This window comes from Leuresthes tenuis, unplaced genomic scaffold (assembly GCF_036924035.1).
Source record: "Leuresthes tenuis unplaced genomic scaffold, fLeuTen1.0.hap1 SCAF_4, whole genome shotgun sequence".
NCBI classification, from domain to species: Eukaryota; Metazoa; Chordata; class Actinopteri; order Atheriniformes; family Atherinopsidae; genus Leuresthes; species Leuresthes tenuis.
In genome coordinates, this window is record NW_027325358.1 from 36,099,370 (window position 1) to 36,124,108 (window position 24,739).

At 41.3% G+C, this 24,739-nt stretch overlaps 1 protein-coding gene across 2 annotated transcripts in view; it reads right to left on the reverse strand.

Annotated features, from left to right (window-relative positions):
* The window catches only part of akt3b (v-akt murine thymoma viral oncogene homolog 3b), a 35,403-nt gene extending 15,871 nt beyond the window's left edge, over window positions 1-19,532 (reverse strand). The window contains exons 1-2 of one of the 2 annotated variants that reach the window (XM_072383628.1): window positions 19,246-19,532; window positions 10,993-11,460 (exon numbers count right to left, since the gene is read on the reverse strand). In XM_072383628.1, coding sequence (XP_072239729.1) covers window positions 10,993-11,038 — 46 coding nt within the window. In that variant the 5' untranslated portion in view covers window positions 11,039-11,460; window positions 19,246-19,532. Of the gene's footprint in view, window positions 1-10,992; window positions 11,461-11,628; window positions 11,830-19,245 lie in introns of those variants that run through there. The other variant, XM_072383629.1, reaches the window with a different exon arrangement.
* Window positions 19,533-24,739: the final 5,207 nt, after the last annotated feature.

Consider the following 24,739-nt stretch of genomic DNA (forward strand, 5'->3'; position numbering starts at 1 on the left):
AAAATAATGTCTCAATAAGTTCGACATTCAGGTGAAGCAGGTTAAAACAGATACACCCTTGTGACATTTTTTTTAATGCAATGTTGAAGAAAACAAAGAAATACTCCACTGAAGGTGTATTCACTGTGATGAGCAAAAACCAACACAAGCACATGGCCATAGGTGGGGGAAAAAAAGCATACAAAAGAAAAACACTATTACACATAAAATCCCTTTTCATTTCCTTAGTTCAACATGGCTTTGTGAACGTGTAGCCAACAAAGCCTAAACAGAGCAGAGAGAGCTGCCGGGTCATGTTTAGGGTGACCAGATTCCAATTCACCTGGGGTCTCATGTACAAAGACTTGCGTGGATTTCCTACTGAAACATGGCGTATGCTCAAACCAAATGCCCTCCAACATACAAAAGTATCCGGATGTATCTATCTGTGTGCACGCATGAATCCAAGCACATTTTGTTTGTACATCCAAATCATCGTGGAATTGAGCGCACATGTCGGAGTACCCGACTCCTCCCTGTCCACGTCCCTACTTAAATATGCAAATCATACTTAAATGAGCCCTGCACCTGCAATTCCTCTCTCTGCACAATCAGAAAATAATGAAAAAAAGAATGAGTAAGACGGGAAAAAGAATAACTTAACGGAAATCCAGACAGAGGTGCTACTTTCTGAAGTTGAGGCCCGCAAAAATATGCTCTTTGGCACGCTGGCCTACAATATAAGCAGCAAACGTAAGAGGAGTGGGTGGGAGAGCGGGAGCGAGGCCTTTAATGCTGTGGGGTCTGAAAAGTGCACACAAGCAGAGGTGAAAAAGAAGTGGTCCAATATTAAGGTGGATGTGAAGCGGAGACTGGCTGCTCACCGCCGAAGTGTTCTCTGTTTGAACAGAGAGTCGGCACAACTATGGGTGACACTGCTCTCTCAGGGGTGGTGGGTGTGGGAGTGTGGGTGACTCTGATTAAAGGTAAATACCTATATTTGTGTAACTCACAACAAACGTGTTCATACAGTAACCAGAGCAGAAGTAGCCGGGGAAAAGGTGAGGCTGATTAAGACATTTCACACTTTACGCACGGGGTTATTAACGTTTGCACACGGAGACGATCAAGGGCTTGTTAGAAAGATCTTAAGCTGTAGTTTAACCAGCAAAAAACAGCAAGTTACTAACTATAACCACCAACTATGATGCTGTGAAGACGGCATAGAAATTGGGGGCGCAATGCTCAATGCACGTCTCAGGGAATAATATTAGGACAATTACGTGAATAAAGTTACTCACCAAGAAGCCACCCATCACGCACAGTGCCTGCTTATAGTTTGTAACAATTCTGTTACTGAATGTATGAATGCCATGCCTCAGTTCAGGGTCATCTGGCACAGTCCCAATCGGTTGGCCAGCTCCCTCTGGAATGCCTCGGTCGCTTGGAACCCCAGTGTGCACATCACCTGTGGCACAAGCAGTGCATGGCTCCTCACTGTGTTGCGCACCAGCGCCGGCCGCAGCTCTGCACAGTTCCAGGAGGATTGCCCTTGAAACGGCTAATGAGCCAGTTGTCATCATGTACCAGTAAATCCCCTCAGTCTCTGAACACATGCTCTTTTCCAATTGCACCATTTACAATGTCTTCCAACACCACTAAAGCAGCCATTGTTTTTAATGGTATGCACTGCAACACTTTGTGCATGCTTTTATATCCACTCGTGTATTTGCAGACACATGGGTGTGTTAATTGTTCATCAGTGTTAATTGTTCATGTGTCTCAGATGTGCACATCACTCAGTCTGAGGACAAATTGTGTTCACATTTATTTATTATAACAATTTCCCAACCTCACCTCTAAGTGTCGCCAAAGAATCAACAGCTGTAGAAAAGTGTGTACGCCAGCCCTGAAGTTTGCGTGAGGCACCGCACATTTCCACGGTCATTTCGCTCTTGATACATCTGATCGCTGACGTGAAAAAGTTTGTACGCCACTTTTTTGTGCGTACGCACCCTTTGTACACGAGGCCCCAGATGTGGGACAAAGACTATGATTGTGTGGGACAATGTCGGCTAACAATGCATCAAGGTAGTCTAAAATAAAAAATTTTTTTTCAAAAACCTTTCTATTCTGCCCCTTACCTTGTAACATTACTATGCGATCTAGTTGATTCAGTAGCACATAATAGACTGCAAATAAAAACTTAAGAAATATCTTATTTAAATGCAACTTTCCCAAGCTCTCTCACGCAAGAAAACACAGTGAGCATGGAGCTTTCATACTATTTCACACTGCCTCTCAAGTTAACACACCCGACTGAGTACAATTAAGATAGTTTCCCAGTCTTTGTTGTAGCTTGTATCGCGACTCGTGCTTTCCTCCATTTCCGACTATGTCTCGTGCTGCATGCCAGTGCCGTCCTGAAAAAGCGGGACATCTGGTCACCCTAGTCATGTTCCTAGTCTTTGGTGAAAAAAAACTAAATGGACTTTCCACACACAGTGTGTCCATTGGAAAGTCAGATCAATAATACAGCAGTAGCTTCGCTCTACTTTCATGGAAATGTCAGCAGGACATGAACCTGAGAGAGATTTTGACTATGTTTCCATAAACACTCTGGCTTATGTGTTCTAGTCAGTGAGGAGCAGAAACGTTCAAGCTGAAGTTCTGGAGGAAGACCTGGTTCACCTAAGTCTGGAGTGGAGTGGCAACAACACCTGATGACTGTGTGGTCGCTGGCAGGTCAATCTGCTGTCATGAGGCCTACAAGGATCACCTGCTTGGTGACTTTCCCTGCATAACACTGGCCTGCACTTACCACATGCTCTGTCATGAGAGTGTTGGAAGTGTGTACGTTCTCCCAATGTAAAGTACATGCAGAAACCCTGCAGCGGCCCATAAACAGCAGATACCAGGTAACTAAAGCTAATGATGATGATGTTTACCAGTCAGGGAGCTCATTAATCCCAAGTGAATCCCTGGTAAGGTAAGAGAAGCCATCTTAAGTCTGAGGTTTATAATCCGTGAGCCAAGTGGTTAGGAAAATGTTTAATTACTTTAATCATTCGAATGACATTGCATATATGGATTACCATGTCTACAGTGGATGAATGATTTAAAATGTCAGTGAATGATAATAATAATTCTCTTTCTGCCTCTGCCACGTATTTGCAAGTGGTTGCCAGCTGTGGCATAGAGCTGCTACTTTGCTAGTAGACGGTGTTGGTTGGTGTTGCTTCTCCAAATGAAGCATCCTTTTGTAAGTGTAATTTTAAACCATCTTAATTAGATATATTGTGTGGCACAGCTGCAAACTCTAAGTATGGTTATGCTGCAGCTGTAGTTCAAGTGTACTGCCATCTTGTGGTAAAGACTTGTCTAATATCAGTAAAATCTAAAAGCAGTCTAAAAAAAAGTCTAAAAAGTCTAAAAAAATCTAAAAAGACTGCTGTGTGATTATTGTGACGGAGACGTGGTTACATCCAGCGATTCCCGACATCACAGTGCAGCAACCAGGCCGTACACTCACCTGAACTGCAACTTAGATTCTGGCAAAAACAGGGATGGGAGAATATGTATACATGTTCATAATAACTGGTGCTTACAGATTCGCATCATCGATAAGGACTGCTTAGAGACTTTATCAGTCATACACAGGCCTTTTTACTTGCTGAGAGAGCCGATGGTAGTTATCATTAAACATCAAGCAAGCATATAGAGCCGTGTCCCCTCCATACCAGGGCTTATCAGACCACATTTGCCTGATCCTGGTCCCAGCTACCAAAACTATCAGGAAATGGTCAAAGCCCAGACCTGATCCAAGGGAGCCATCTCCCAGCTACACGACTGCTTCGAAAGAATCAAATAGTGGGTTTTTGAGCATCATGTCCTGGGAGTGTACACACAATCAGTGCTGTTCTATGTTACCAGCTGCACTGATATTGTCACTGTGAACACTCCGTCCTCTCATGCATGCAACCCTGCTACAGTCCTGCCTGTGCAGGAACAGACAATGTTTATTTAAAACATCAATCACTGCTATTTAAAGCAGTGAACCCAAGAAAGGCTGCTGGTCCAGACAGCATCCCTGGAAAGATACTCAAAACCTGTGCCTATGAAGCTGGTGTCTTCGCTAACATCTTTAACACTTGCAGAACTGTTCCACCCTGCCTCAAAACAGCCATCATCGTTCCAGTCACAAAGCAGCCTGCCATAGCCAGCCATGCTCCAACTCCCATTGTCACCAAGTGTCTGATACTGAAACACATCAAGACCAGCCTCTTTCCCACACTTGAACTCCACCAATTTACCTTTACTCTACGCCATCACCATTGCTCTCCACTCAGCCCTGCAACAGCTGGAACACAGAGGGACTTATGTCCTGATGCCATTTGTAGATTACAGCTCTGAATTCAACACACTCATCCCAGACATACTCATCAGGATGCTACTCCATCTTGGTCTCTCCTCCCACCTCTCTTCCTGGATCATGGACTTTCTCACCAACCGCCACCCCAGTCTGTCGGGTTGGGCTCCCACCTCTCCTCCACCACCACTCTCAGCACCAGCTTCCCACAGGACTGCAGGCTAAGCCCCTTACTGTACTCACTGCACACATATGAGTGCTCACCCTCCCATCCCACCAACTCCATAATAAAATTCACAGATGACATTAAATTGGTCAGCCTCATCTCCGGAGGGGAAGAGAGACGAGATTAACAAACGGACAATGTGGTGGTCATCAAACAACCTGTCACTCAACACAAGCGAAACAAAATAAATGATCCTGGACTTTAGGAAGTTTAGAACTGACCTTTAACCTCACCATCATCAACCTCATCATCACCAATGGAGACTGTGTGGAAATTGTCCATAGTTTTAAATTTGGTACCCACTACTTTGTATCCACATCTGACAATATATCCTGGTCCACAAACACCATGGCCGCTGTAAAAAAAAGGCACAGCAACCCCTGCACTTCCTCCGTGATCAAAAGAAGTTTAATATGAACTACAAACTGATGCTGACCTTCCACCACTCTGCCATAGAGAGCATCATCACTGCGCAGGTTGCTCAGCAGCTGACAAAAAGGTCCTGCACAGAGTCATAAAGTCAGCTGGGAAAATCATAGGCTGTTCTCTTCCTGAGCTAGAGGACATTTCCAAAACCCGCTGCCTATCCAGAGCAAAAAACATCACAAAAGATTCCTCACACCCTGGTCATCTTCACTTTGAACTGCTGCCTTCAGGAAGGCGATACAGGTCAACTGAAACACATTTGGCTATTACACTGTTTTTCCCCCGAAAGCAAACACACACACTGACTTTGACATCCTCCAACTGTACTCATCCACATCCAAAGTGCAATATTTGTATTACATCTGTATTGATGACTCAGTATCTATATATTTATACTACGTAACAGGGGAACACTCCTAAGTCATCACCTTATTTTTCTCATAAATGTTGTCTTAAGTCTACACTCGTTGTATATTATGTTACGTATTTCTTATGTTGTCATAAGATGTGCATTTCTTTTTCTTTCAATTTCATTTTCTTTTTTAAATACCACTGTGTTGGGCAGCTGCCATTTCATTGTGTCAGGGACAATAAAGGTATCTCATCTCTCTAAAATCACTTTACTGTAAAAGATTTTGTTGATGTTTTCTCATACAATGTACTGTATCATATTATGTCTGTACGTTCATATTTATATCCACTTCTCTCTTACAAACTGTTAATAAAAACATGTCATGTTGCCCAGCCGGCATGGTGCCGTTGCCGCACAGCGAGAGGATTCCTGGTTGGAATCCCGGCTGGGTTCTTTCTGCTTGTTCTCCTCGTGTATCCGTGGGTCCTCTCCGGGTACTCCAGCTTCCGCCCAAAAACAGCTTCTGTCACTAACAAGGCCGTACAAAGGTGAATTTGGTAAATGGACTTGTACTTGTATAGCGCTTTTCTAGTCTAACTGACCACTCAAAGCGCTTCACTACATGCCGCATTCACCCCACTCACACACATTCATACAGCACGTCTTAAGATACTTAACTATGGGGGGGGGGGGGGGGCTTTTCCTGTCTGCATTATTAAAAAAAACTACCTGAGAAACAGCAGTGAGGATTCTCCAACCAGTGACCTGGCACTGTAGGCTATAAACAGAAATTATGCACTTTTTTGTAAGTGCATAATTTCCTACATCTATTATGAATAAAAAGTGACTTGCATTTGGTGCTTTAGGCATAAATACTCTAATTCCATATCGTTATCCCATTAGAGCTTGACATTTATGGAAAATAACATGGCTGATTGGAGGTGTTGGCAGCATAATGAGTTTGTGGTCTCAGAATGAGGGACTGAAATGTGAGCTAATATGTTGTTGTGTGCTGTCATTTTGTTAAATTCTATATTTTTCTGTAGGCAGACTTTTCAGTTTATAGTTTTTTCAGATTATAGTGTGTAAATTGCTATTGAATCTTCTCGTGTTAGACGTATTGAGGGTCAGACCACCGACTCCTTTAGTTACCAAGTTTGGTGGTCATTTCTTTTTTTTTGTTGCTGCATGTCATTTTTCAGCATGTCCGATTTTCAGCATTTTGATTTTCATGCACATTGGCATCGACCTTTTTATTAATCCGTCGGCCAATAAGAGATCAATTTTAAATTTTTTGTTTCTTTTGGCTCTGATGCAGCTGTGCTTCTGTCTGTAGTCTCTACTCTGTCTCCAGCACTGTCCCACCCACAGCACCATCTGATTGGTTACCCACAGAGCCAGGTAGCAGCCAATCAGCACTGACAGCTGTGCACGCACACTGCTCACAGTGCACAGTGCTCAGAGTGCTACGGAGAGCAGATATATGTTTCGGAAGTAAGTTAAGGCAGCAGACTCTACCGGAATTGTAATAAACATCCCAGCCCTCTACAACTCACAACTACTAGTAACCCAATAACGTTCTACAAACATAGGCGGCAGCTCTGCTCGCTCACAGTCCCTCAAGCTGAACATATCGATATGGAAATAGTCCGTGATAGTAGACGTATGTGTGTGTGAGTGAGTGAGAGAGAGAGAGAGAGAGAGTTGTATTTACTTTATAAAACTTCAGGAAGCTATTCATTTATTTATTTAAATTTTCAGTTAACTTTATAAGACATGCTGCTGAGCCTTGGAGCTCCCTGCACTTTTTGTTAGACAATAGACATCTTTGTTTTAAAATTCTATGAAAAAAAACCTTTGCCTGTTATCTGAAAATCTGTTTAATAAACATATGCTTAAAAGGCATTTAAACAAATGTAAGTGTTGGAGTATGTATCAATCAAAATTTTGACGCCAAATTTTTTACTCTTACTGCAAATGAATATCGGCTCCAAATATCAGCCTCCTTGACTACTAATAATCGTATTGGCCCTGGAAAAAAACATATCGGTCTATCTCTAATGTTAACTACTGCATATTTGAGCTTTGTAATGGTACCCATACTAAAAGGTAGTTATTGGAGCATTTTACACCAAGTAAAGTCGAGCTGTTTGAATCTGACAGGTAAAGGACCACAGTCGCATGTGTTGAGGCTTCTGTGTGGGGACAAGAGCACAACTGAGTTTCACCAGTGTACACTAACCCTGCCTTCTTTCTCGCGATCCTCCTCTCTTCTTCCCTTACAAAAGCACACACACATCTCAGCTCCTGCCAGATCTGCAACCGTACACCTTAAATAATACTGATATGTACTTTGCAATATATATCAAAGACTGTGAGACATGCAGCATTTAAGAACATTTTGTAAAATTAAAAATTCATATATAAATGACCGCAACTGCAACTTAAAACTAAATATTTCCTTTTATTTTTCTTTATTACGACAAATATATAATTTTCTTGTTCTTTCATTCATATAGAGTTGGTAAATTAAATGAAATAAGAATCTGTCTACTGCATAACTATTTTTTCATTCTGTGAATGAGGTTTGAGAGGTGTGGCTATGGTACATGTATGTTATGTGATGTATCACCCAACCCTGAAAATAATGCATGTTTTAGTATTTTTATGAAAAAGGAACTTGATTTATCCAGGAGTCCCAGATTTGTGCCACCATGCCCCCAATCACATCATAGTTCCTAGATTTGCTTGTATGACCATATTCTCTACCCCAGAGTTTCCAACCCTGGTCCTCCAGGCCCACTACCCTGCATGGTTTCCATGTTTCCTTGCTCCACCACACCTGATTCAAATGAATGGCCCAATGCTCATTTTGCAGGGGGACAGAACCTTAAAGTCGAGGCTCTTCAACACTAAACGGGGCATGAGTCTTAACCTTAAACGGTAAAATAGACCGTTTCAAATGTGTGTGTTGTGTTGGCATTCATGAACACATTTCAGTGCGAACATCATGGGTACACTGAGTAAAAAGTCATCTAGGGGTAGAACAGTACTTTGTTTGAATACATTTATTCACTAGGCAACCAAAAGTATCCAATTGTTGCTCATACAACCACTCCAAAACATGGAGTTACTGACAACAACAGTTATCATCCCAGACACAGTTCACCTACTGTGTAAGAAAAGAAAAGCATTTAGCAAATCCATCTCCGGGAACAACAAGCTCAAAAGCATTGAATGTTTGTCATAGCTCTTTTCTTTCTTTCTTTTTTGGGTTGTCAAAGCCTCTTGACTGGCAGTATGAGTTGTGTCACCATCGTCAGGATTAGCAAAATCACTCAGTGGGTCTAAATGATGAGATTAACTGGATTATAGCTACAGTTGGGTTCTGCTCCTTATCTGAGGGTAATCGTCCTTGGATATATGGCGGTGAATGAATGGAATCACTGGCACAAAGCATGTCATACCCCGGTACGATAGGTGGCGCTGTCCCCATTTCAGCTATCGCTAATAGAGCCACTTCCTGTTGACGTCTTCACCACCAACAACAACAAACTCAGGCATTCAGAAAGATGGCGAACGAAGAGCAAGATGAAGCTGCGTCCCTCTCCATCTGTGATGAGCTGGTTATGGCACAAATGCACGACGGCGCATTCTCCATCGCGTTGTTTGTTTGTTTCTGACGGCGGCGACAACAACAGTAATATCGTCTCCTTCGACTTCCGGGTGACGATCGCGGGAAAAAATCTGGAGCATGCGCAAAACGCTCGATCCGATCCACTGTCGTCTACGTGCACGTTCAGTGCACGTTTGGATCGAGCTATCCCGGGGTCTTAATTCGATCGCAAGTAACCCGATCCGAGTCAGTCAGATTAAGCTTGTTACATGAGCTAAATAACTCAATTTGAAAAAAGCACAGGTTTGTTTCCTATTTCAAGGTATACAACAGTTTTAAAAAGTCACTGAATCAAAATCAATAAAATTTCCCTTTGTCCTGAGGTATGAGCCGATTCTTATCACCCTCTGAGAAAGTGCATGAGACCTTCAGATTGTGTAGAGCACTGACTACACAACAGTCAGCTGTGTGTGATGACTGAAAGAGGTGAGCACCTAAACTTTTCACCCGCTGAAAACTTGAAAAGTACTAAAAGGAAGCTTGTCACTCTTTGCCAAATACAGTGCAACGCTCTCTTGAAATTAACATTTGCATAAGAAAGTTAACAAGTTAAGCATTAGTGCAATACATAGTAAACTATAGGCTTACCCTCCTTCAGTTACTTCAGAGAGAAGAGAGGATTAGAGATGTTTTCTGCTAAATTTGTATGTTTACTTGAAAACTATAAGCAAATTTAGAGAATCACCTCCACCATTCCATCTTATACATCAATAAAAAAAAAAAAATCACACTTTTCAAAGCCTGCTGGCTCCCTTGTACAGGGAGCGCATATGTTTGTCTTTGAGTCAGCCGTGCTCTCCTTATGTACCGGCATGTGTCCATCAACACTGAAATAACAATCAATATCAACACACTGTAACTGAAAGACAAAGGTTTAGAAAATGAGCATGCCTGTGTTGAGCTGCAGGTTTAAGTTATGGCATTTTAGTGCTTTTTTAAAACGTAAATAATTGAAGCATTATCATTTGATGTCCGATTTAGCTCATGATAAGTCTCGAAGGAAACAAGCAAAACATCATGGACATGTTGACAAGATGAAAAAGGGTTTTTTTAGCAGAAGGTGACCATACTCAGAATTGATTGAACCAACTCAAAACTTGCATTTTCAGCTGTAGTTAAAGTCAGAGCAACAAATAAAATTTAGATTTGTTTTTATGCAACTTTGTTACATAATTCAAAATGTATATCCAGACAAGACTATTTTGTTCTCGTTTTTCCCCTCAATCATTTATAATTAACATGCAATTCTCCTTTGAGTGTGTATTTACTTGTTTTTTATTTTAATATGGACAAGAAACGAGGAGCCCTCTATACTTACACGTGTTTTACGGGATTTCTGAGGGTCAAAATTAGTTTTTAGGCTTAGAGTTAGGTTAGGTTTAGTGATAGGGTTAGGGTAAGGCATTCAATTCAAGTGTATGAGAGAGAGATGGAACACCTGAAGGTTTTTTAATCCTATAAAAACAGTAGAGACCCTGTAACAGCTGTTAAGACTGAATAACAAGAGCATTCACATGTAGGTGCAAGAAACAAATAAGGGGGGGCAGAAAGGAAGGAACCAAAGTGTTAAGTCATCGTCTGTATGTTCATGGTGCCACAGAAAACTTCGTCCTGCCTGCCAGCCAGAAGCCATGAGCTCAGACGAGAAGAACACACCTCTAATGAACACAAAGCTACACGCTTCCACAAACCAGCGTGGGAAATGAAACGCACACCAGCCGAGTGCAGCCCAGACTAGGCTGCAGCCCTGTAAAGTCTACCTTCTTTCCTGCCAGGTAAGACATTATAGGTTTGAAACTTCAAAGTCAACCTGCAATGTTAGTTAACATGTTCACTAGAAAAAATATTCAATTCAGGCACATGCGATTCATTTTTTTATAACAGGAACAAAGAAAAACCAAGCTGATGTGTCACCAGAAGTATTCTTTGATGGGAAAAACTGAAAAAGAAAAAAGTAATCTCACCTCTTTTCTGGACCCAGCCTTCCTTGACGACATTCTGATCGGTCATGGTGGCTTCTCCTGAATATCAGTTCTTTCAGTTCTCCCAGCGTGAAGGACCAGTAGTTTGAGGTGTCCGAGGACAGTGTCAATTTCTAAACGCCTGTCTGTAGGCTCAACCTCCTAACGTATCTGCACCCTCACTCACCTAAGCTCAGATTTCTCCACCTGCTCCCTGCTGGCCGGATGATTCTCTGCGTCTGTATTTTTTCTCCCTTTATTCCCAACTATCACTTTCTCTTACCTCCTGCCACCGTGCCAACTCAACCTAACTTTCTCCTGCTGTCGACCGTCTCTCCGACCTTTTAGTGCTCCTCTCCACCCTTCCTCACCTCCCTTCTCACGTTTTGTTTCTCAGTGTTCTGTTCTCTTGTTCTCTCAAACTTCTTCTTCCTCCACTTCTGTATTCAGGCACTCCAGGGGTGAGTCAGCCTGGAAGGATACAGAGGCAGAAAAGGAGGGGTGAGGGGGGCAGGTCAGTGGACAGTTTCCTTCACACAACAAATACAGCAAGCAAGCACTCATTGTTTAGAGCTTTAGCACATTTTCTACCATTTTTACTCCTACCTTTTCATTCTTACTTTTCGTTCCCTTACTTACCCAGCAACTCAATCTCTTCCGTAGACATTTCTTCTCTCTGTTCAGTCTTTCACAAACTTATTTTCTCCCTTTCTTTATGGTCCCTTACACTCCTTCACTCACTTGACATCATTCACCTACTCCATGGGTCTGTTCAAATTGTCAAAAAAATTACCTAATTTGTATTTTCCTTGACCTAGAAACTGTCACAAGGTTATGGAAAGATGAAAAGGAAAATTCTTTAGGACTTCTTAAGGGAAGTCAACTTATGATAATTCAACCACACGTACACTAAGCTGTGATGTGGCTGTGAAGCACTGAAACTACAGCTGTTCAATATTCCACAAAAAGAGCTTCAGATACTTTGTCTGATGCAACCTCTCACACCATCATGTTGGTTATCTTATATAATAAAGGTAATAAATAAGAACTTTATCAAAAAGGTTCATTAAAAATGGAAAACTAAATTTTAAAGAGTGAAATTTTGTACTGTCACAGGCTATTCACACTCACTCTTGTGTCTTCATATGTATTCACACGAATCACAGAACAACTAGATGAAAATAACTGAGTTGCTATGAAAGTTGCAGCTCCAAGGAATGGTCCCGAGTATCCAATGCTAGAGGAGATCTCAAAAGAACCACTTGAGCTTCTTTCCTTAGGATTTGGACAATTCCGACTGCTCTTGTCATGACTTCTACTTGCATACTTGTTGGTCTTTCACACCTTTGTCACTATTTCCCTTGCGGGCTCTGAGGCATATCAAGAGCAGAGCAGCTTGAACCCCCCCTTGCTGCCTCTCATGTGCAATGAAGGTGCATGAGTCCAAACCTGAAAAGACCCTATGCTTTCACACTTGAGTTTCCCCTCCGTCTTTCTTTCTAATGTCCCCTATTCTTTTGACTAGACCTTTCTATCTAACTTCATTTATCTCCCTCCATACTAGGACTGGGCGATAAAACGATCTCAAAATTAGATTGCGAATAAATTTATGCTAGTCTTGGCAATAAGCATAAGACATTTTCTGTTGATCCATCTACAGAGCCCACTGTGTATCCCTCAGCACATTCCAGTTCGCTAGATGGCAGTAACGCTTCTCTAAGCTGGTTCCTAAATAGCAAGAAAACCCAAAAGGAAAGAGGAAAAGAAATAGAATACAATGACCTACCAGCGGACTGAGGAAGGAAACTGAGCAGCAATGTAGGAGAGAATGAGTGTAGCCAATGAGAGCCATGGAAGGCGGGGGGGGGGGGGGGGGGGAGGGGGGGGGGGGGGGTGTTAAACTGAACTCACGTTCCCAAACTTTCAAAGTAGTTGATAAAAAAAGGTCCCACTATGTCAGTGATGTCAAAGTGGTTTGAGTTCAGTAAAAATGATGAAGAACTGATTAATTAATGCAATGGTGAATGCCAAAAACGGGAAACTTGACACATTTGTTTAATCACCTGAAAAGGTATCACCTCATGCAGAAAGCATGAAAATGTGGACTGAAGCAACTCGGTGCACCAGTTCTGGTAGTGCAAGAGTGAAAAAGTATGTTTGGACAGTTGAGTGTTTACTGGTGTCACTCAACTATGGGTAATAAACTCCGTTCTAAAGTTAACTATGCTTGTTTTATGTTGCAGTTATTATTGGTATACTTTTGAGATTGACAGCATTAACAAACATATTGTGATTGATCAATTTAGAGAATGATATTGTGATATTTTTTGTTGTATCGTCCAGCCTCTCTTTCACACAAGCCACTGGGGCAACAGACCCAGACATATCCCTCCTTCAGCAGTTGCCACTCTCAATCCCACTCCTGCGTCTACCCTGTGTTTCATGTCTCCTTATGCATGTATATCCAGTACTTTGATGTTATGAAAAACTGTGTTAATCAGACTAAAACCAGCCTTTAAAAATACATATAAACAAGTTCATTCAACCGAAACCATACAAAATCGAAGTTCTCAGCTCCAGTTCTGCTGGAAAAACACACCCACATTATGTGGTTGGGGGTCAAATCACTCTAGCATGTATTTGCTCAATTAGACTCAAATAGGCTTAAGAACTCTGCGCATGCTCCCATCCATTACACAGACGCCAGAAACAACAAAGAATAAGCACAAGGAATAAGCGTATATGCTTTTGTAAAACCAGTAAAGTTAATACTCCAAATAATGTTGCTTTCATTCACATATTTTTCTGTTTCTATTGTCAGACAGCTAAACACACCAAGAGTTGTGACTGAAAGCAGCCAATTAAGACTATGAATCTATTCTCACCCACTTAGATGAGACATAAAAAAGCCAACATTTTTCTCTGTGTAGTGAAGACACGACCAACTCAAAAACACAACACTGACAGTTTGACGGTTCAGATTTGGCAGGGATACATAACTCTACAAGGTTATCCAGCTTCTTCCCTCTGTATCTCTGCCTAACTTCCACCTCAGATGAGGCTGCTTTCACTGTACCTCAAAAGTAGGAAGTTGCTTCTTTCCTTGTTGTTGTGAGAAAAAAAGAAAGAAAAGAGTAGTCGGGACTCGTCTTTGTACTTTCTTTGGGGAATCTTTTTACACATTCAACAGAAATTAAATGACAATAGATTCTGTTTCATACCTTTTGGTAATATTTGCACATATGTGACTAAAAGCAACCTTGACCATATTCTGTCATTTACCTTACGAACAACCTGCCTAGATCTCTAAGGCGTGACGCAGAGACCATAAAGCATATGGCGTGCGTGATAGTAAGATATAGATGTTCCAATCTGAAATCACTAATTAGTGATTTGAATAGTAAATTCATCAAAGATTGATATAAACCAAAGACTCAATCAACTTGACTGATAATTGATATAAACCACTACCATACATACTAAGTAGAAGATTTTTTTATGAAAAATACTGAATAAATATCACCATGTGAAATCACCATCAGTTTGCAGTGTGTGGGAGCGGAAAACCTGTCTGGCTGCTTCTGTTCTGTGGTGGTAAACCGAATACCAGGAACTCCTCAGAGCTCTGATTAGAACTATTGTGATCAAAGATTCTAGAGCACTGCGCTGGTTTTTTTTAATTTTCAGCCACGTTGTCAGTCAGCCTGAGCCGGTTACAGCGATGCCAGGAAAATGACAGCAGGTAGGATAGGTGACGTTACCGGAGCTTAAATGAGTAACTACATCACATCTGTGAAGAATTTCTTTGAGCCTTTTGGTGAGTTCACTTCCCCACTTAAAAATAGGTCTGGGCAGATTTCAGCTAGCTCAAATGCTAACGTCTTGTAGGTTAATGTTAAAGTTAACATTACATGAGGGCCTTTGCTGAAAACGAACCAGCTTTTGCCTTTATCTGCTCAAAGCCTCAGTTAAGTGTCCATACAGCTTTATCCTCATGTAAATGCAGTGTTGACCAGAGCAGGGAAAACGATGAGGAAAGAGGGGAGAATGTTCAGGAGATGAACGACTGTCCTATGACCCCATCCCGAATGTGGCAACCAGCCTCTCAACTCCCTTTGGTCATGCAACAAGGTGTCAGAAATCCCAGCAGCATACAAGGATTCCCAAACACAAGAGATTCTTGGATCATTTCTACCTTCAGATACCATTAGTGCATATGTGGCCAAAAACACCCATGATCTGGCACCTCCATGTCTGCGTCTGCACAAACATCTTCTGTTATTTACCTTACCAGATAGCACCCTGGTCGAGATCTCTTGGGCATGACGCGGAGAGAGCATACAGCAATAGTAAGATATAGCTTCGCTCAAACATTATCGACATCAGTACTTTCTTTGAAGTTTAAAAATCTGACCTCTTATTGGTGTTCTTTAATTTTCTACCAGTCGGAAATTGGAAATTCTGATTTTCCCTTTGTCATTGAATACTCAATCAGAGCAGCGCTGGTAACACTCATTACGAAAACAAACGTATGTGAACAATAATTCACGAGCAACAGATCGTAATGTTAGCAACTAAAAACTTAAAACACAAAGGAATGGGGAGACAGAGAACTCCAGAGTTGGTACCCGTATGTGATGGTGGAATTACAACATGAGTTCTCAATGGTGTTATTTACCAGCCAGCAACTGTTAAGTTCTGCGGCGTGTTTCAACAATCTGGGCCAGCTAAGCACGACTGGCAATGACACTATGCCTAAAAGAGGTATCAGTAGCCTACCAGATGTCCAAGGTCACGCTGCAGACTAAGAAATGTAAGTATTGGAGAATAAAATTGCCAGTCAAGTATTTTTCTATCAATGTGGAGTGTGGTCTGAGCTCTCAGGCTGTATACTGTATTCTCTTTGATACAATAATAACATGGACCAAGAGTTCCAGTTGAGTACAACTGATCTCTACAGAGGCAGATCCCGAGAAGAAGAGGACCGGAGTGGAGTTGAGTGAGTCACCCCACGTCCTTGAATATAGGTGTGAATCCTTGGTTGAAAAAGGAGCCACTGTAATGTCTGTGCTATTTTGACCAAAGCATGTCACACATTTTATTGGGACTGAAGTAAATTGTTTCAATTTGTGAAAAAAGGACAAAGTCTTTCTAGTTTGTATTTTCAAAATCCTGATTTTATAACCACAGCATTTTCTAACAAAATTACCATTCAATGAACTTTAAGTCTATGTCTAAGCAGTGATTTCGGCTATATGTGCATGCTTTTGTTGGAGCTTACTTTTGTTGTTCATCTTTTAGCTTTGACCTGAAGCAGAAAAGAGAGAAGTTCTAGTGGACAAACAACTGCTTTGTGGTGGAGAGGAACTAAGCGTTAAAAATAATTAAGACGCCCAATGTAGCTATTGTCTGTGCTTTTTATCTGCGATGAGCTTGAAAGCTCAACCGAACTCTGGTGCGGACCAAACAAGTGACCTCTGGTCCGCCTGAAAGCATCGGACTCGATTCACTTGCAAGAGAACCCTGGTGCGGTTCGCTTACAGTGGGATATGCAAATGGACAATTCAGGGAACCAAAGAGAGGAAGTGGCATATTTTTTGGTGCTGCTGCAATCGTCTGATGTACAGAGCAACATGCTGGATAGCTCCAAACGAACAGCGGTTGTAACTGTGTGACGCTGTCCATGCTCCGCTTTCAAAAGTGAAGTGTACAACTGAACCAAAGCAAATTAAATGACATTTTTCAGCATTCCCCGCCCAATCAAACCGAGTCCCCCGGACTATCCTGGTGTCTTAGTGTGGGATTAGAAAGTTAAAGACAGTAACATATGTGCTACTACGAGTAACACACGATTCTTACTCACGTTAGTGAGGCGGTTGAATCCTTAACTATATATAACGTCAGTTTCAACTTACTTTGTAACTGGGACCATAAATGTAGCCAGTGGATGTTAGAAAATAAGACACAAAGTTAAAAAAGACAGCAGCTTTGTCTGTGTGCATATATTATTGCATTGTCTGTCTCTGCAAACATTTGCCGCTGTGTATATATTCATTTCAAGTAAGCATTCTGAGCAATGCTGGAGCCAATTTTTTTTTAGGGACAATAATTTAATCTTTTACATGTTTTAACTACAAATTGAACATTAAGCTAACATTAAAAAATGTGTCTGTCTCCTACGCTGGTAGATTTCAAATAGATCTTTTTAGTTGTTCATAATTATGTTACAGATAAGTTGTGATTGATAACCTAAAGCAAAAAAGGAAATTCTGTTTAAAATGGGGGGGGTGAAGAGTGCACAAAACATGCATTAAGTGAAAATTGTTTACATTCTTATATCAAAAGAATAGCAGCTATGCCCTCTTCATGTGCAGTCAGCTCTGGATTACATGCAAGCCAACCTGTATCAGCCACACTCCTGAATTAAATCTCTGCATTCGTGCAGATAAACAACTAAATTACACTTCTTTTTCAGGCCTCCATCTTTATGATCCGTACTTCAATCTCACACTCAGTGAAGTTTCTCTTGTTCATAGCAGCTCGATTTACCAGCAATGTCTGCAATACTTGTTGGACAATGCATGACAGGAGGGTGGTGTGTTCTACTACTTAATTTTGTCATTTTTGGAAGGAACCAAGGTGAGGTTACTAGCTTGTGCATGTGCGCTCAATGTGCACCGTTTTATACACAAAAGGCCCCTGATCAAGAGTAGAAATCAGTCACATACTTGCCAAAAGTACAGAATTATCACACTAAAGTTAATCAGTTAACTGTGGTCAACTGTGCAAGGTGCCACAATTATGTGTGAAGCTCAAACTGAACTAATCTCGTAAGGTTTTACCTACAGAATAAAAAATAAAAAATTAAAAGTTGTATCATCGTGATAATCACTCTATAGAACATACACAAATGGACTACAATGTGGTTTTAAATGTTTCTCGAATACATTCCAGTTATGTTGGAAAATCACATTGTGGTGCCCAAGCTGTTGGATGGCGCTACATAAAAGCCTGACCCAGAAACCTTCAACGTAAATGTTTTTCCATTCATTTTCACAGATAAGATGATTCATAGAGGAATATCAATGCAAAGAAGCGCACTTCACATATCAGCCTATACCTTGTAACCATCATGAGAAAGTCATTTATGCCCCAGTATTCCCTATATGTTCTAAGTAATTTAGCAATGAAACAATATTTCACAATTATCCTAGCCCCTCTATAAACCTAATACATTACGAGTTGTGATAACATTCCCTGTAGCAAAGCAAAGCAACCAATTAAACCATCAATAAAGATTCAGAGCTGGAAGATAAACGTGAGGCTCCCCATCCCAACCCCAACGATGACAACAAAAACAATGCCCGACAGGAGCAGCCTTTGCATATTCTAGAAGTCTTTTAAAAGCTGCAACCCTCGGTACGACAAGCACACCCATGTCTCAGATTTATTGTCCATGAATGGGCCTTGGACCACACAAAAACAAACACAAAAACACCTTTTGTTTCAAGGGCGTGTGGTGTTATCTGTTACATAACTAAATTCACTTGGTGTGCTCCATTACATTTCAATGGGCCAGACAAGAAAAAATGTGGGTTGCGATTTATAGTGGCAATTAGTTACTGTAAGTGTAGCAGGTTGTGTGAAACGGCAGTCAGACGCTTGTGCAAAACAGGCTGGCCTGTGATGGCTCGGATGGAACATGCCGGCTAACCACGGATGCTAGGTCTAGGATTGGGGGGGGGGGGGGGGGGGGGGGGTGTTAGCGTTAATAGCAACCACCTAGCTAGTTTAATGCCTGGCTAAAAGGCAGGCTAGCTCTGCAACTTGGAAACGGTCAGTCTAAAGTAATTCTATTCTAATGGCTGTTACCAGACAATCTTATTCGCCTTATTGGTTCATTACAGATAGAAATAAGACGCTGTGTTTTTTCAGGGGAGAGGGTCATTTGGGGGAGGAGAGGATGTTGAGGATGGGGGTGTCGTTAATAATGAAGATGGTTCAGGCCAGAACGGCCAGGACTGTATCGCTTCCATTATTACCCTCAACTACCTCCTGAAACAGCAGCAGCATCCCGACGCCAGAATGGCGAATGACGTAGCAGCCGTCCGCTAACTGAAGCTAGCAAGCATGCTAACCTCCCACCCAGTCCGGGCTCAACTCAAACCTCATGTTCATACCCTTAAAACGAATGCTCCCTCCTTTCTTCCCATCTCAACCCCCAATATATTATGGCATACCATTCAATTATTTCACCTGTTAATCGAAGACTCATAAGGATGCCCCTTCCTCCTCCTTCTCTCCTCTATGGTTACAGGAGGTGTAACATCCCTCAGTTGCGAAAACAGGAGGACAGCAATAGAGCCATAGTCGCTCCAGATGCCGACTCCAGAACGCGAAAGCCTAAGCACGAAGGTTTTGTGTCCCAAACAGAGACTGCGGTCGCAGGCAGACAAACCGCAGAGTTCCCGCTCCCTTAGCAGCTCCGTTAGGAAACCTTGCTCGGCTCCGACTCTGCAAGGCTCAGTCGGATCTCAATGGGAGGACCCCGCTGCCTTCAAATGCTGTCGGAAATGTAATCTTTCATGCTCCCATTAATCCAACCGACTGACTGTGTCTGAATCTGTTTTTTGGAGCAAATTGTCCTCGTGTTCTGATTTAGAGCTTAAAGTGGTAACACCACTGTGGTTCCAATAACAGTAGATTATGTTTTAGACCCGGTCTGCATGGAATGCGTTTTGGGGATGTCCTTTAGGAAAAGGAAAAGATCCTCAAGTTCAAGCTTCATCAAAATGGTCTCCATGGAAGAGTGACAGTTAAGATGCCATTCTTAAAAAAAAAAAAAAGGCTAAAGTATGCCAAATTACTAAAGGTCTAGACCTTTAGTAATTTGGCATACTTTAGCCTGAAAATTAGTCCCAACAGACCTTATGGAGTGATGAATCAACGCTAGAGCCTGGACCACAACATCACTGAAGCAGTGTGGGATTATGTTGGCAGAGAATGGAAGACATGCAGGCAGCATTCAAATATGAGCATTGAGCCTTAGAATGCCCTTCAAGCTCGGAAAAGTACTTAGAGGACGACTTTCAAGAAAATTTGTAAGAGGCTTCAAATTCTGTTAGAGAAAAGGTTGGTGATCATGGCAAATAATAGCTTTCAGTATTGATAGAATTGTTCAAAATCTGTTTTTGCTTCACAACTGTGTTTCTCTTTACATTTGCACATGTTTCAGTACATCGCTGAACTTTTTCCCGTTCTTCCTGGCAATATATAGTATGTAAAGAAACGAGGAGAGGCTCAACTGTTGCATAGTACTGTATGTCATAGGCTCAGCCTATCTCCCAACCCTTAAATAAGACCAAAACCCCGGCTATAACATATAATCTATATAGATGCATATAGCAGGGCAGTAAATGTCTTTCTGTGTTACCCAGCAAGTGTAACCCTAACCCTGAAAAGTCTTGATCCCCGAGGTGTTGACCACGTAATCGTCTCAGATGTTGGTTATATCACCAAACCTTGTTTGGCATGTTGACTTTTTTGATAATCTCAAGCCATATGGAATTTGTGTAACTAGGGCAGTGGATAGGTTTTTGTTCTTGGCTTTTGTTCTCGTTTTTTAAAATAAATCAAGATTTTGTTTAAGTTCTGCATCTGGGTCCTCCCTTCCACACCATGCTGTGACAAAGGAACAGAGGTAGGATATTTTTCTGCTTTAATATATATATATATATAAACTTCCATGTTCTCACAATTGTCAATATCATCTTTGTGCAGTTGGAACAAAATTTAAAATTATACACTTAGAACTTTGTGCAGAATTGATCAGTTTGTTTTTATCTGTTTTGCCATTAGACACTACATTGTCTATGACTGTAAGTGACTTCATAACAAACATGCTTGAGAAGATGAACAAGAATTTTACTTTTATTGAATTTTCACTGACATCTGAAAATTATTAATCATGTTTTGAAATAAAGTTGTAGAGGACAATTTAGGTAAAATTTGGATAGAAATATTTTAATTTCAGTTTTGCTAAATAAAATCTATCATACATTACACAAGCCAATACTACAATTTATAAACCACACCAGTGCTATATAGCTCAACTGGTTAAGCTGGCACCCCATACACAGAGGCTGCAACTACCCAGGTTTTGTGTCCCAGCCTGGGGCCCTTTGCTGAATGTCTCCTCCTCCGCCTCAAGATTAGCCACGACCTCACCCTGCCTGACACTCTAAACATTTGCTTTGCACACTTTGACACACCTGGCAGCAGAGAGACTGTTCATCTGCCACAGCTTGAGGAGCAATCCCAGGCTCTTGTCCTGCAGCAACACCTGAGGGGTGTTCCACAAACATAGCTAAAGAAAGCCAGGCTGTATTGGCAAAGCCTTGCTTAAACTAACGCCATCTCCCAATTAAGTCTCAAGTCGTTCCACTAAGACATTTCAGCTGCATCTAATCGAGGCTGATTCAAGCGAGGCTTACATAGCCTGGCTATGTGCACGTGCCCGAGGACGCCCTGACGAGTGGATGGTGGAAAAAAGGAGATGGCAGAAAAGGAGAGCAATAAAAGAGCTGTACTTTTCTCGGCTCCTGAACAAAAAAAATACTGATGAGCTGATGAAGCTGTATGATGAGTTTAAAAGTGATCAACAGAAAAGGTAATACAGCTGTGGATTTTATATATATATATATATATATATATATATATATATATACACATAAAGCATGCTGAATTGTCTCTGTTTGAGATGTACTGCACAAATATACTGGCCCTGCTCAGTTTACTAATAACTCAATAATCAGCACACATCATCATACTTGGTGACTATATTATCTGAGTGTGTGACCCACATATTAATTCTTCATTGTTGCATCTTAACAGCCAAAAGCGTACCTGGCAGCAGGTGAAAGTAAAGTACAACATATTTCAGAGTGGTAAGTAGCCTTTGAACAAATGTTTGTCCAAAAAATGTGTTGAACTGTAAATATGTTATACTGTAGCTACTAGGGATGCACCGATCCGATATCAAAGAAAATTCAAGATTGGTTACAATGGGCTGATCTATATCGCTTTTTTATTATTATTATTATTATTTCTTTAAAAATATATAAAAAAATAAAAATCTGATCGTATCAGAGGTTTAAAACAAAAAAAAGTTCCTCCCACACCAGCAGAGGAACTTGCTCTAACCAGCAATCGAGGGCAGCCACTGGAAGGAATGGAGGGAGGGAACTCCTCACACTATATTCCCAAAAGTGTACAGGATCAGTATGTAGTTCGGGTATTGATCACTTTCTCTCAATTATGATGGTGTGCCTATATCTGTCAGTGGTGGGAGACACCATCTGCCTGCTTGATCCTCAGACCACAGAGGACATCCCTAACCCATGTGTGAGTAGTTGTATTCAATTAATTTTTTTTCAATGGAAATACTATGCATCCCTGTGATCTCCTACTTCAACAACTGCAGTGTTTCTGTTTGCAGTTTGGCCTCAGCACGTCTCAGGCATTCGATGATGAAACTGTCTGTAGACACAGAAATGCCACAGGTAGGCTATTTATTATTGAAAAATGGTTTGGATGCATCTGCAGTCTACCTATTCTATACCATTAGGCCTAATTATCACCAATACACTTTACTGCAGGTTGCAACAGGAACACAAATTCCAGCAGCAAAGAGTGAAGTAACTCTTCACATTACTATCACTACCTACATACTTAGTTGCTCACAGGCACATTTCCTCTATCACAGGATGTCCGAACTCTGTAACAACGGAAACTTCTGTTGGGTATAGAGAGCACCAAACTAGATATGGAATTCATGAAACTGGAGAGGGATGCAAGTATAAATTCTGACAAAAGAGAAGGTCATGGTGTGAACTGTGTTTAATTCTGTTTTCTCTCCACAGCTTGAAAAATGAATGAAAATGAATTAAATACAACTTGAAACTTGTCATTATTGTATGGTTCATGCAAAGTGTTAGACATTTGTTTATATATTTATATTCACAGTGGGGTGCCATGACCTAATGTCTATTCATTTAGCCTTCTTACACTCGCTCTTACTTAAACTGCTACTGTGTCAATGATAAATTATGAAAAGAAGTTCCAACTCAAAGATCACAACAATAAGGATTAATGGAAATTTGTGTCCCTGTATAGGTCCCTCACTGTTCTTCCATCCATTTGTTCAGGAATGTCTGTCCTCCCATTGTTCCTCCACCATTGTGGTGGGCAGTCTCTCCCGGCGTATTGTTGCTACATTGTGAAGGATGGCACAGGCAATGACGAGGTCACAAGCCCGGTTACAAGAAACTCTGAGTCCTTTCAGGCACTGGAACCTGCAGGGAATCAAGCAAGAAAAGACTCGAGCCTGAAAAGTTGTCCACAAGACAAAATATGAAGTATACTATTAATTTAAGATTGCTCTGTCAGCCATGGTGCCTAAAAACTTTAAGAAATTAACCCAATTGGCCAAAGGTTATTTCTATCCGTGCCCTTGTTTTAGCATGTGCATGGTTGAATTCCCTCTCCACCCTTGTTCCAAGATCAGGATATGGCGTGAGGAGGTACCGCCAGCATGCAAAATCTCTGTCCCCAAGCAGAACACCATTGAACTCTCCTGCAGAATAAGAGAAATGTTTGTTGGATATACATGTGTTAAGACATGGCAATTTGATACAATATGTGCCTTATACGGCATCTATATTAAAGTATCACGAGCACTTCTTTAAGATTACCTCTACACCTGACCTCTCATTAGATTACTGAAATTATCCCTATGCTATATACACCTTGCTTCAAAAGTACACTCCTTTGGGTAAGAAAAATTCTCGCGCCTTGTGCAAAACTCTGCCAGTGAGGATGCTGGAAGATCCTAGAATTATTAACTGATCCTGGCCATTTAGCCTAAATGTTCGAAATTAAATCGCCTTCATCACAGATCATCTGTATGCATGGAGGATAGGAGTCCATGATGAGGTACTAGGTTTCACAGGGCATTAATGTAACATTGCTCAGCAATACTCAAAGGGGTTGATGTGGTGTTTTTCAAAATGAGAAATCCAGTTCAGAGTCTATGGACAATTATCCCCAGTATGTACCTGTACATTTAGGCTATGGAAAAAAAACTTTGGTTTACGTAGTCAACCTCCACAGGTCCAGCAGGAGCCTGGATGCATACATGGGTACAGTCTCTTGCACCGATAACATTGGAAGCCTGAGGGTGATGATGAACTTAATGCAAATACGTCAGCCAGTAGTTTGTTTTACATTATCGGCTATTGTAAATGTGGAGCAGATGCCTGAAAGGACCTGTCCCCCATTTTTGGGGTATGGTCCTGGGTGGGTGTAGGTCGGGTGTTTGTGAAATGTGGGACGAAGATGTAATAAGGTATCAATTAGTTTAAATGAACATGTTCTTTTTAACTCAATTTCATGTTCAGTACTAGTATAGTTGCGTTTGTTTAGTTGCACTGGCACTGAGTGATTGATTTGATTTTTCAAATTTTTTCGAGACATTGAAAATGGTGATATGATAGCCACTTGGCTACTATTGAACGTTAGCTTGCCCAGGAGCAGGCTAGTTCAGACATAAACTACCAAGGTTACTCAGCGGGCATTCAAATAAGCCACATTTGTGGAACGGAACTCTCTCTTAAATGAGCCAGACTTCTCGAGATAAGCGAGGCTTTCCCTTAATCCAGCTTCTCCCAATCAACTGGCCACAGGCTTTGAA